At 46.3% G+C, this 14,624-nt stretch overlaps 1 protein-coding gene across 1 annotated transcript in view; it reads left to right on the forward strand.

The window, feature by feature from the left end:
- Positions 1-7,915: 7,915 nt before the first annotated feature.
- The window catches only part of COTL1 (coactosin like F-actin binding protein 1), a 78,331-nt gene continuing 71,622 nt past the window's right edge, over positions 7,916-14,624 (forward strand). The window contains exons 1-2 of the mRNA XM_082270435.1: positions 7,916-8,281; positions 13,641-13,723. Of these exons, the coding sequence (XP_082126561.1) occupies positions 8,205-8,281; positions 13,641-13,723 (160 nt within the window). The 5' untranslated portion in view covers positions 7,916-8,204. The remainder of the gene's footprint in view (positions 8,282-13,640; positions 13,724-14,624) is intronic.

The raw sequence follows: 14,624 nt of genomic DNA on the forward strand, positions 1-14,624 counted from the left end.
ACGCATCAAATTTGGACCAAAGTAATGCAGGGGCTACTTTGAAGTCGCACAGATATGAATGGTACTAATTGAAAATCATGGAGTACGACTTGTCATGAGATTTTGCAGTTCCAAATCACACAAGTGTGAAAGGAGCCTTAAAGTAGATCTTCACTGCATCTGTGTACCACAAACCAAAAACACTATTTCATTAATTTTTAATATTCAAAGCAAACTCCCCCATCCATCCATGTCTCCATGTTTTATTTTATTGAGAAATCACTTTGAAAAACAACCCCCTAGCATTTCTGGTTGCGTCCATCTTGAGTAAGGGCAAATAATTCATGTAGCATTTGCTTCCTGGAATCCATCAGCCCTTAGCTCAGGCATGCAGGGAGGAGAGTGTGCTTAGCAGAGAAAACCCCTCCTCCTCTCCTGAAGACTCCTGGGTTGTATGACATCATTTGCCTTGGTAAGAAACCAGGAAGCAACTAAAGAAATGTAAAACAAAAATAAATAAAAAAAAAAAAATCTTGAAAAAAGTAAATATGATAAATGTTGCTATCTATTTACTAATGCTAGCAGCAGGAGGATTGAAAATAATGTAATATGATTGAGGGAGTGAAGTTCCACTTTAAAGCAGCCTGTATTAACCGCTTGCCGACCAGCCGCCGTATACGGCAGCAGGTTCCCGCGAAAAGCCCTAACTATGGGCGTTTGCACCGACTCGACAGCAGGGAAGCCAAGGCGCGGGGCCAGCAGCCGCAATTGCCGCTGGGCACCCGCGATCGCTCCCCGTGAAGAGAGAACGGCGGTCTGCTGTTGTAAACACAGGAGACCATTATTCTCTCTGGTATCAACACAGAGCACCTGCTATTTAGGAACACAGGTCTCTGTGTTGATTTCACAAGCCCATCCCCCCCACAGTTAGAAAGCACCCCTTAGGCTAACACTTAACCCTTTGATCGCCCCTGGGTTAACCCCTTCCCTGCCAGTGTCATTAGTACAGTAACAGTGCATATTTTTAGCACTGATTACTGTAGTAATGTCACTGGTACCTCCAAAAGTGTCAAAAATTTCAGTTAGGGGTCCGATCTGTCTGCCACAATGTCGCAGTCCGGCAATATATCGCTGATCGCCACCATTACTAGTATAAAAATAAATAAATAAAAATGACAAATCTTTCCCCTAGTTTGTAGACCGCGATATCTTTTGCGCAAACCAATCAAAGTACGCTTATTGGGATTTTTTTTCACCAAAAATATGTAGCAGAATACAAAATGGCGTAAAATGATGAAAAAAATTTGATTTTTTTTTTTTGGGGGGAATGTTATATTGCAGAAAGTAAAAAATATTGTTATTTTTTTTTCAGAATTGTCTCTCTATTTTTGTTTATAGCGCAAAAAAAAAAAAAAAAAAAAAAATTGCAGAGGTGATTAAATACCACTAAAAGAAAGCTCTATTTGTGGGGAAAAAAAGGATATCAATTTTATTTAGGTACAGCGTCGCACAACGGTGCAATTGTTAAAGTAGCACAGTGCCGAATCGCAAAAAATGGCCTGGTCATTAAGGTGGAAAAATCTTCCGGTCCAGAAGTGGTTAAAAAAAATAAAAAATTCATCAGCTACAAATACTGTAGCTGCTGACTTTTAATATGAGGACACTTACCTGTCCAGGGATCCCGCAATGTTGGCATCCCAAGCCGATCCGTCCATCGGCTCCAGGTTCCGGCATCTTTACTAAGGGAAACAGGAAGTAAAGCCTTGTGACATCACAGCCCGATTCCTACTGCGCATGCGCGAGTCACGCTGCACTTTCTAAAATGGCCCCGCTGTCTTCTGGGACCTGTGTGTGTCTCCCAGAGGGCAGCAGGGGGGGGGGGAGGGCTATAAATTACGTAGATCGCTGTTGTGACCGTACACGGAAATGGGAGCGGGCTACTTGTTTTGACAGGTATCCGCTCCCCCCTGAAAGGTGCCAAATGTGGCATCAGAGGGAGGGAGGGAGGGCGGGAGGAAGCAGATAAGCAGAGCTTCCACTTTTGGGTTTTACACATTCATATTTCGTGTAGCGGGATTGCTCTTTCCCACTTGCGATTTTTTTTTTTTTGCGATTGACTGCATTTCCACGTATCGCACATAACGCAGCCCATTAACTTGAAGGCCTGGTTCACATTTCACATAGTGGAAACCCACATTCCTTCTTGTGATTTTTTTTTATTTTTTGGCAATTTACATGCATTTCCACATGTCGGGGATAGGGAAGGCCCTCTTCACATTTCCTGTAGCCGAAACACGAGATCCCCCCTTGCGATTTTTTTGGGGGGATTAACACACAATTCCACGCATTGCCCATTTACTTGAAGGCCCACTTCACATCTCATGTAGCAGGAACACACGTTCCCACTTGCGATTTTGGGGCGATTCACATGCGTTTGTGCATTTCAGGCATAGGGCAGCCAATTCACGTGAAGGGACACTTCAGATTTCATGTAGCGGGAACATGTGTTCCTAAATTTTTGGGGGTGATTAACATGCGTTTTCGTGTGGTAGGCATTGTGCAGCCCATTCACTTATAAGAGCTTCCCTACATGCATTTGTCAGTGCAAAGAAGCTCAGGGAGAAAATTTTGCCCCTGAGCTTGGCACGTTTTGCAGTGATTCCTGCGTGATAGAGCATGTTCTTTTTTCTTAACCACTTCTGGACCAGAAGGATTTTCCCCCTTAATGACCAGGCCATTTTTTTGCGATTCGGCACTGCGTTACTTTAACTGACAATTGCGCGGTCGTGCAACGCTGTACCCAAATAAAATTGATGTCCTTTTTTTTAACCACAAATAGAGCTTTCTTTTGGTGGTATTTGATCACCTGTGCGATTTTTATTTATTGTGCTATGAACAAAAAAAGAGCGACAATTCTGAAAAAAAAAAAAAAAAAAAAAAACAATATTTATTACTTTCTGCTATATAACATTCCCAGAAATAAAACAGGTAAAAGCGATTTTTTTTCATCCTTTTAGACCAATCTGTATTCTGCCACATATTTTTGGTAAAAAAACCAAATCACAATAAGGGAATTTTGATTGGTTTGCGCAAAAGTTATCACGTTTTTATTTTTTATTTTTTTACTAGTAATGGCAGTGATCTGCAATTTTTAGCAGGACTGTGACATTGACGCGAACAGATCGGACCCCTAACTGACATTTTTGATACTTTTGGGGGTACCGGTGACATTACTACAGTAATCAGTGCTAAAAATATGCACTGTTACTGTAATAATGACACTGGCAGGGAAGGGGTTAACCCAGGGGTGATCAAAGGGGTCAATGTGAGCCTAGGGGGTGTTTTCTAACTGTATGGGGGAGGGACTTGTGAAATGAACACAGAGACCTGTGATCCTAGAGGTTCCAAGGCGCTCTGTGATCATTCCAGGGAGAAGAACGGTCAGCTGTGTTTACATCAGCAGACTGTCCTTCTCTCTCAGCAGGGAGCGATCGTGGGTGGCAGGCGGCAATCGCTGCCGCCGGTCCTGTGAATCGGCATCCCTGCTGCCTACTGTGGGCGTGCACTCTCCCCCAGGAGCGCTCCCACGAACCGACGTACCCATACGTCAGTTGGCGCAGCTGAGCCAGCCTGCCGCAGTATATCCGCGGAGGGCGGTCGGCAAGTGGTTAAGCACAGAGTAGCGCATATCAGCGCAGCACACTGGTGTAAACTGATGCTATTGAAATACATCGGTTTTACAATATGTGCTTGCATGCGTTGATCGCAACCAGCGCATCTACTATAAATAGACCCAACACTGACACATTACTTATCACAAGAAATAATTTACAGGACATGTAAATTCAGTGCAAATTGAGCCATACATATGGCTCAATCCGCACTGGATCCGCACCAAAAAGGTGTAGGAGCCGTTTTATTTTTTTTTTAGTCTGCACCGGAATCAGATCCCATGGGATTTCTGTCCCATGCGATCCGATTCCACAGTTTGCACTGCATTCTGCGAACCTATTTGGGGGTGTCATTAACTTTAGGCCTCATGCACACTGGATGCTATAAAAACGCCAGTAGCGTTCGCTGTTTTGCAGTAGCGTTTTTCAGTGTGTTTTAGCGAGTTTTTAAGTGTAGCGTTTTTTAGCTTTTTGTTTTAGCAACTTTACTCCTACAAACACTTACAATTTTAAAATGCTGATAAACGCAGAAAAGCTGCATGTTTCAGCGTTTTTAAGCTTTTATCAGATTTAGAGCATTTTTACAGCTGAAAAACTCCTAAAACCCACTAGTTCTGGGGTTTTTTTACTGCCAGAAAATGCCTCTGCCAAAAAACTGCTGATAACAGCCTGTGTGTGCACAGACACATAGGAATACATGTTGGGGAGTTTACTGGCTGCAGAAAAAAAAACGCCTGATGCCAAAAACAGCAGCTGGAAAAACGTCCCGTGTGCATGAGGCCTTATATCGACACCAGGGCCGGACTGGCCTACTGAGATAGCGGGAAATCTCCGGGCAGGCCGCCTGCCCTGGGGCAGCTTTAAACTGTGGCTGCGACCGCCTGGCCATCGGCCCAGTGTTGCCAATCTCCCGGTAATTTATGGCCAGCCTGTAAATTTCAGCATATTTTAGGGCTGCTAGTCAATGCCATGAAAGGGCAGAAGCGCCTGTATAAAATATGGCTGCGGGCTGACATGTCAACTGGGAATGCGCTATTCCAAAGCTATCTGGGCTCGGCAAAGCCGTACACGCTCAGCCATTTTTGGGCAGGCGGGCGCATGCGCCGTGATGTAATGCTGCCATCTCGGTGGTGGCCCGTGCCTCTCCACATTATGGCTGGGTATGACTGATCCCCTCCGCAGCCTCTGACCACCTCCTGTTACTCTCCTGTACCATGTCCGCACAGTCTCTGTCTACCTCCTATACCATGTGCGCACAGCCTCTAACATCTCCTGTACCATGTCTGCACAGCCTCTGACATCCCCTGTACCATGTCCGCACAGCCTCTGACATCCCCTGTACAATGTCCACAGCCCCTGACATCTCCTGTACCATGACCGCACAGCCCCTGACATCTCCTGTACCATGACCGCACAGCCCCTGACATCTCCTGTACCATGTCCACACAGCCTCAGACATCTCCTGTACCATGTCCACACAGGCTCTGACATCTCCTGTACCATATCCACACAGCCTCTGACATCTCCTGTACCATGTCCGCACATCCTCTGACATCTCCTGTACCATGTCCACACAGCCTCAGACATCTCCTGTACCATGTCCACACAGGCTCTGACATCTCCTGTACCATGTCCGCACAGCCATTGACATCTCCTGTACCATGTCCGCACAGCCATTGACATCTCCTGTACCATGTCTGCACAGCCTCTGACATCTCCTGTACCATGTCCACATGCGATAAATCAGTTGTGAAAGTTCGATTCACTAAGAATTTAGCATTAAATAATGAATGCGGTATTGAACGTTTACTTTAAAAAAAAAAAAAAAAAAAAGTTCTAAAAGTTCTAAAGTTCTTGATATTAAATTTCACCCAATGTTAGCATTTAATTTGCCCTGCACGTTATGCCTTTTTGATTTAATAATAAAAAAATAAAATAAAAATACTTGTGATGTATAATGCCACATTTTTGTGTGTCCACTGCTGGTGGAATAGTCTCAACTTTCTGTGGGTCCTTTGTGGGTGGAATTAGACCCCTCTCTGAGGGTAGTATTGCACCCCTTTCTGTGGGTGGAATTAGATCCTTTCTGTGGGTCCTCTGTGGGTGGAATTAGACCCCTCTCTGAGGGTAGTATTGCACCCCTTTCTGTGGGTGGAATTTGGCCCCTTTCTGTGGGTGTAATTAAACCCCTCTCTGAGGGTAGTATTGCACCCCTTTCTGTGGGTGGAATTAGGCCCCTTTCTGTGGGTCCTCTGTGGGTGGAATTAGACCCCTCTCTGAGGGTAGTATTGCACCCCTTTCTGTGGGTGGAATTTGGCCCCTTTCTGTGGGTCTTCTGTGGGTGGAATTAGACCCCGCTCTGAGGGTAGTATTGCACCCCTTTCTGTGGGTGGAATTAGGCCCCTTTCTGTGGGTCCTCTGTGTGTGGAATTAGACCCCTCCCTGAGGATAGTATTGCACCCCTTTCTGTGGGTGGAACTAGGCCCCTTTCTGTGGGTCCTCTGTGTGTGGAATTAGACCCCTCCCTGAGGATAGTATTGCATTCCTTTCTGTGGGTGGAATTAGATCCCTCTCTGAGGGTAGTATTGCCCCCCTTTCTGTGGGTGGAATTAGGCCCCTTTCTGTGGGTCCTCTGTGGGTGGAATTAGACCCCTCCCTGAGGGTAGTATTGCCCCCCTTTCTGTGGGTGGAATTAGGCCCCTTTCTGTGGGTCCTCTGTGGGTGGAATTAAACCCCTCTCTGAGGGTAGTATTTCTGTGGGTTGAATTAGGCCCCTTTCTGTGGGTCCTCTGTGGGTGGAATTAGACCCCTCTATGAGGGTAGTATTGCACCCCTTTCTGTGGGTGGATTTTGGCCCCTTTCTGTGGGTCCTCTGTGGGTGGAATTAGACCCCTCTCTGAGGATAGTATTGCACCCCTTTCTGTGGGTGGAATTTGGCCCCTTTCTGTGGGTGTAATTAAACCCCTCTCTGAGGGTAGTATTGCACCCCTTTCTGTGGGAAGAATTAGGCCCCTTTCTGTGGGTCCTCTGTGGGTGGAATTAGACCCCTCTCTGGGTAGTATTGCACCCCTTTATGTGGGTGGAATTAGGCTCTCGGTGGGTGGAATGCCCCTTTCTAAAGGCTTTGAATAGGCCCCTCTTTCGGGTACCGCACTGGTTATTGCCACCAATAGGGTGGTGTTAAATATTGCACCTTTTTTTTTTTTGTTCACGTTTCGTTTGTGAATTGGATTTAACAGATTACTATACGATTTTTTTGTGATCGTTGCTGTGAATTTTTTTTCCCTTTGTTTACTGCAAAATCATCATTATTATTTTTTGATGAATGGAACTTTATTTACGGCATGCAGTAATTTATGCAAATAAGTAACATGATACCCTTACCACATGCAGTAAAGCTTAGTGAATTAACCCCATTGTCACTTAAATCCCCTTCCCAATTATAATGCTCGGTTTGAATAGCAAGTCGTCTTCGCCACATCTACATGGCTAAATGCATTGAGTTTCTGCCATGTGATTGGCTGATCAGCAATTTGTGTTACCAGTAATCGAACAGGTGTACCTAATAAAGTGGCCGGTGAGCTGATCTCATGCTATATTGTGCCAAAATAAAAAAGGTTTGCGCAATAGCTTTAGTTGTAATCCCTCATCCGGCCATTAGATGTCGCCATTGTTACAATATATACATTCTATTTATGTTCAGTTCAGCCTTCCCTGCAGCCATTGCAGCTAATAGCCTTATCCATAAGCGACCCTGAGAAGGAGGATTGACCCCAAATAACACCCTAAACCCTGTCTGATTCCTCTCCAGCCAGATCTCTTCCTGGTGACATGGCAGGCTGTCACACTGTATTGACACTTGCTGCACTGAGAAGCACCAGTAACACAGTAACATTCTAATGATCACAATGTATCCAATTCCCAGACACAGAGACCACCCAGCAGGATGGCATCTCCCTACCTGCTGGCCTGCCAGTCTCTCCAGTCTAGAAGATGATGATGATGATGGCTGATTGCTGCTCCAGCTCTCTCTTGCAATGCATTGTCAGGATGCAGCTGCAAGCTCTGATCCTCATGTTTAATAAGCTGGGGTGCTGTGATGAGGGGGGGTCTTGCTCCCCTCATTCACTCCTTTGTGCTCATGTCACAGACTCCCAGTAATGCTTTGCAGCTCTCCATTGCACAGGAAGCAGATGGAACAACTGCAAGAGGGAGCTCCAAGCCAGCTGCTGCCCTCTCACAGGCTGTCATTAGCCATGCAGGCTCCTCCCACTTTTTGCAGAAGAAGCAAAAGGAAAAAAAAAAATGACCTGCCCCATCTGCACTCCCAGACTGGCAGTGAAGGGGTTAAGTCCTTGTAGGGCTGCAAGCTTCATTCATAGCAGAAGTGAGAAGGAGTGAGGAGGCAGCAGCAGCAGATCATTCCTCCTAAGCACCCCTGGCACCTACCTGCCCTGAGCTGGTTAAAGGATTTAAAGCCAGGACTTTTCTGCAAAGCTGCTGTTTTCTGCCTCCTGTTCAGCCTTTTCCTACAGCTTAACCGGTCATCACATCATGGCAACCAAGATTGACAAGGAATCCTGCCGAGAAGCTTACAATCTAGTCAGAGACGACACCAATGGCATCAGCTGGTGAGTGGTCCTGAGGTCTGGGGTGGGGTGGGGGGCACACACTGTTTGAGTTTAGACTTTCCACAGTTCCTAAATGTAAGAGTTTACTGCTGCACTGCAGTCTAGTCAGTGGCTTGACCCAAGAGCTTGCAATATGTTAGCAGGATGCAGTATACCTGGCTTAAAGTGTAGTCAGTGGCGTCACTAGGGTTGGTGTCACCCGGTGCGGTAACTCATGGTGTCACCCCAACCCCTTTTAATAATGTTTTTTTTAATGGCACTGATGGCCACTCCAGACCTTTGCCGCTCGTCTCGTTTGCCTGCTCCCAGGACCCCAGCAATGTACAGTACACAGGAGGAGCCAAGCCGAGGAGGTGGGGTCAGGTAACACACCCACCATCTGTTCGTGACAAACACTGCTGGAGGAGGCTGCTGGTCTGAATAGATTATAACACACTGCAATTTCGGCGGCCGCGAGACACAGAGGCAGCGAGTGGTGGGGCCACAGACTGGCAGCTTCGGCTCCCGCCTCAGGTACACTGGTGTCACCAGTGTTGCCAACCTACCAGACTGAAATTCACTGACACGACACTCAAAATTTACTGGCACAGCCAAGTTTTTACTGGCATTTTCCAAAAGTTACAAAATGACAGGTTTAATTGCAAATTTCAGTGCATAAGCTACAAACAAGTACAATATGCAATTAGCAATGTGGTTTAAGATAGACATTAAGGTAAAATAACATATTTCTTATGTTATTTTTGATATAGTAAGCCAGATTAGATTATAACCCATCAGATTTTGTCACCTATGTCAAACTGGAGAGATTTCCCCTTAATTTCTGTTCCATAGCCATCACAGAAAGTGGGGGGAAATCCCTGGAAGCCACCAGGATCACCCAAATATTATGTCCCCAATTCTAAGGACCGCCTGTCTGTCTCCATCACTCCATCCCTCCATCACCTCCTGTCTCCATCATCTTCTGACGCCATCACCTCCTGTCTCCATCACTCCATCCCCCATCACCTCCTGTTTCCATCCCTCCATCATCTTCTGACTCCATCCCCCCGTTTCCATCACTCCATCACCCCCTGTCTGCATCACTCCATCACCCCCTGTCTGCATCACTCCATCACCCCCTGTCTGCATCACTCCATCACCCCCTGTCTGCATCTCTCCATCACCCCCTGTCTGCATCACTCCATCACCCCCTGTCTGCATCCCTCCATCACCCCCTGTCTGCATCTCTCCATCACCCCCTGTCTGCATCTCTCCATCACCCCCTGTCTCCATCCCTCCATCACCCCCTGTCTCCAACCCTCCATCACCCCCTGTCTGCATCCCTCCATCACCCCCTGTCTGCATCCCTCCATCACCCCCTGTCTGCATCTCTCCATCACCCCCTGTCTGCATCTCTCCATCACCCCCTGTCTCCATCCCTCCATCACCCCCTGTCTCCAACCCTCCATCACCCCCTGTCTCCAACCCTCCATCACCCCCTGTCTCCAACCCTCCATCACCCCCTGTCTCCATCCCTCCATCACCCCCTGTCTCCATCCCTCCATCACCCCCTGTCTCCATCCCTCCATCACCCCCTGTCTCCATCCCTCCATCACCCCCTGTCTCCATCCCTCCATCACCCCCTGTCTCCATCCCTCCATCACCCCCTGTCTGCATCTCTCCATCACCCCCTGTCTGCATCTCTCCATCACCCCCTGTCTGCATCTCTCCATCACCCCCTGTCTGCATCTCTCCATCACCCCCTGTCTCCATCCCTCCATCACCCCCTGTCTGCATCTCTCCATCACCCCCTGTCTGCATCTCTCCATCACCCCCTGTCTCCATCCCTCCATCACCCCCTGTCTCCATCCCTCCATCACCCCCTGTCTGCATCTCTCCATCACCCCCTGTCTCCATCCCTCCATCACCCCCTGTCTGCATCTCTCCATCACCCCCTGTCTGCATCTCTCCATCACCCCCTGTCTGCATCTCTCCATCACCCCCTGTCTCCAACCCTCCATCACCCCCTGTCTCCATCCCTCCATCACCCCCTGTCTCCATCCCTCCATCACCCCCTGTCTCCATCACCTCCTGTCTCCATCACCCCCTGTCCATCCAACCTTCCCTCCCACCACTTCGCCCTCCATTATTTTCATTTTTCCATAACTCCATCGTTTTATCTCTTGGTCCATCCGTCCCTTGCTTCATTTGTCTGCCCCTTGCTCCATCTCTCCATCATACTGTCCATCCAAAAATCCTTGTGCCCTATATATCCCTCCCCCTTTTCTACCCTCCATCATTTTTATCCTATTATTCTGTGTGTCTCTCACTGTCTTTCCATAACTCCATCCCTCCATCACCCCATCCCTATATCCTTTGCTCCATTGTTCCATTTCTCTGTGTCTCTTACCATCCCTCCATCTATCTGTCACCCAATCTATACCTCCATCCCTTACTCACTCCTTCCATCTCCCTCCCCCATCACTCCACCACTCTGTCTCTGTCTTTCCATTTTACACTAATAAAAATGCTCCAGAGCACTTCCACTGCAAATGTGCTCTCTACTTACTCTGATAGGTATATGAATGGTAAGCACCTTAAGACCACCAAGCACAATAAATAAATAATGATCATACAGTATACAGTACATATACACTATGCAAATTTAATCTGAAAATCAGCCTGATCTGTCTGCTGCTGCCTCCCCTCTCCTGGCATGCTTGGATTTGTAGTGCCACAGACATAAGGTGGTAATGCAGGAGAGGAGTCTGTGCCTGAACTGGACTGATGAGCAGGTAAGGGATAGGGATTCTAGGGAGGTGTATTAGACACTGGGGTAGAATGTAGAAAATATCCACCCTTCAGCAGCAGAGTAGATCTCACACAAAAAAAAAAAAAAAACACAGACAGCAGCCTGCTAGAGAGAGCCCATTCTCTCCCCCCCTCCCTCCAGACAACAAGCTACGGACATGACATGTTTATTGCCTAGTTTAGCTAGCAGCTTACCTTAGTGCTAGGCTAAACAAGTCCGTCCTCCCCTGCAGACTGCACTTCTCCCCCCTCCCGGCATCTCTTCCTGTTTAGATCAAATAAGGCGCGCTGGAGAAGGGGGAGGGTGCAAGAAGCATCAGAAGCACTCAGAAAGATCAGTGGAGACTCGTCAGGCAGGCTCCGGAACTGCAAGTGTCACAGACACAGGCTGAGACAGGCTGTTTTTTTTTACTGTCTGGCAGCCTTTTTACTTTACACTGGGTGTCACCCCCCTCGATGGACACCCTGGTGCGGCCCGCCCCCCCCGCACCCGGCTCGTGACGCCTGTGAGTGTAGTATTTAATTTAGAGAAGAGAATGTGGAACTGTAAGTCCCAGCATGCTTGGTCAGTTTGCATTCAGGAGTTTATCATAGTATAGAATGAAAAAGATAAACTTCTCCTTCTAGTTTATTAATTTATAGAACTCTGACATATGCCGCAGTGCTGGACATAATATAATTTAACTACTTACATTAGTCTCTGCACCAGAGGAGCTCACACTCTAATGTCCCCACTAATAATATTATTATACATTTTTAAATCTCTGTGAAGTATACTATAGTGCTGCATAGAGAGACATAAGTCTCTGCACTAGAGGAGCTCACACTCTAATGTGCCCACTAATAATATTATTATACATTTATAAATCTCTGATATATACCATAGTGCTGTACAGAGACACATCAGTCTACACCAGAGGAGCTCACACTCTTCTGTCCCCCCTACTATCATCATACATTTATATAACTGTGACATATACCATAGTACTGTACAGAGAACACATCAGTCTGCACCAGAGGAGCTCACACTCTAATGTTCCCCCCTACTATCATCATTATACATTTATATATCTCTGACATATACCATAGTGATGTACAGAGAACACAGCAGTCTCTGCACCAAAGGAGCTTACACTCTAATGTCCCCCCTACTTTTATTATTATACATTTATATATTTCTGACATATACCATACTGATGTACAAAGACACATCAGTCTCTGCACCAGAGGAGCTCACACTCTAATGTTCCCCCCTACTATCATCATTATACATTTATATATCTCTGACATATACCATACTGATGTACAAAGACACATCAGTCTCTGCACCAGAGGAGCTCACACTCTAATGTTCCGTCCTACTATCATCATTATACATTTATATATCTCTGACATATACCATAGTGATGTACAGAGAGCACAGCAGTCTCTGCACCAAAGGAGCTTACACTCTAATGTCCCCCAAACTTTTATTATACATTTATATATTTCTGACATATACCATAGTGCTGTACAGAGAAACATCACTCTCTGTACCAGAGGAGCTCACACTCTATTGCCCCCACCACTATTATTATTATGAATTTATACATCTTTGACATATTCTGCAGTACTGTACGGAGACACGCCAGTCTCTGCACCAGAGGAGCTTACACTCCAATTTCCTATCACATTATATTTGGTATGGATTTTTATAGCTCTGCCATATAGACAGTGCTGTACAGAGAACACTGAGCCAGTCGCATGTGTCTCTGCTCCAGAGGAGCTTACACTCTAGTTTCCTACTATGGTCACACATTAATATACATTTATATAGCTCTGACATATTCCATAGTGCTGTATAGAGGACACAGAACTATTCACATCAGCCTCTGTACTATAGGAGCTCACACTCCAATGTTCTCCCACAGTCACACACTATTTTTATTATACATTTATATAGCTCTGGCATATACCACAGTGATGTACAGAGAACACAGAACTATTCACATCAGTCTCTGCACCAGAAGAGCTTACACTCTAATTTCCTTCCACGGTCACACATTATTAATAATAGTATTTATATAGCTCTGACATATTCCTTGTGCTGCAAAGGAGAGCCATTTACATCAGTCTCTGCACCAGAGGAGCTTACACTCTAATCTCGCCGCAGTCACACACTTTTTATTAAACGTTAATATATCTCTGACATATTCCGTAGTGCTGTACAGAGAACACTGAGCCACTCACATCAGTCTCTGCACCAGAGGAGCTTACACTCTAATGTCCCCCGGCAGTCACACACAATTTTATTAAACATTAATATATCTCTGACATATTCCGTAGTGCTGTACAGAGAACACTGAGCCACTTACATCAGTCTCTGCACCAGAGGAGCTTACAATCTAATGTCCCCCTGCAGTCACACATAATTTTTATTAAACATTAATATATCTCTGACATATTCCGTAGTGCAGTACAGAGAACTATTCACATTAACCATTCTGAGTTCTTTAGGCAGACAAAAATAAAGAACATTTAGTGACATTTTATAGCCATCATCAATTTAAAAATCCTTTTCTTTTTTTAGGGTAACGTTTAAATATGACGGCCCCACGATAGTTCCCGGAGATCAGGGCTCAAACTATGAAGACTTTGTAGCTACTTGCACAGGTAGGTGAAGCCGCCATAGGCGGTGATTGTATATAAGGAGATGTGCAATGCCTGTAATGGCTGTAGCTGTGTGTTGGCTGGGCGAGGGTGGGGGGGGGGGGGGGGTTGGAGCAGGACCTGGGGCTATGGTTTTGGAATGTGCAGCATGATATGTATTGACTTGCCTAGCCCTGCCCTAATGGAGAACTGGGCAGCCGCTGACCTAGATGTATCACTGCAATGACTATATCCTCTGTACAGGATCCAGGTCATATCCCAACCGAGGATCCAAGTTGGCGCAATTCATTAAAAAATATCACTTAATAGAACAACCGTAGACAATAAAATAAGTAAATGATCTGTAAAAACTCTACAGGAAGTATCTGGGGGTCAAAAGTCCAATTAATGTACCTTTTATTCGGTTTGATAAGCTTCCTGGAAGCCAGATTCAGCAGACCTTTCACAGTGCTTCTGAATGGGTCGGCAGCATTTCAATGACCCTTGTCTCCTGTGTGCTGCCCTAGCCCATTAAAATCTGTGCAGCTTTCCACTTTTATGGGGGCCCGCCTATTGACGCTCTTCTTTCTAAGGGGGCGGAGCAGGAACCATGGAACGCGTGGGTTGAAATCCTCAGGCTCAGGTTCAGGGCTGTATAGGGTGACCTCCAGGGGCAGCCTGTTCATTGGAGGTGCAGGGGCGCCGCCCCCCCCATCCATGCGTCCGGCCCCTAATCTACATGCAGGGCGCCGGACGCATGGATTCCAATGGGGTTTTTTTTTTTTTTTTTTTTTTTAAGCACGTGATTAGAGCCAGAGGCTCTAATAGGCTTCAAAAAAGGGTGGGCTCGGGGCGCAGAGCACTGCGCCTTTAGACCACCCAGTTGTGTGACAATAGCGAATGAATATTCGCTATTGTCACATGG

The sequence above is a fragment of the Pelophylax lessonae genome (genome assembly GCF_965119305.1).
Source record: "Pelophylax lessonae genome assembly, chromosome: 10".
NCBI lineage: Eukaryota > Metazoa > Chordata > Amphibia > Anura > Ranidae > Pelophylax > Pelophylax lessonae.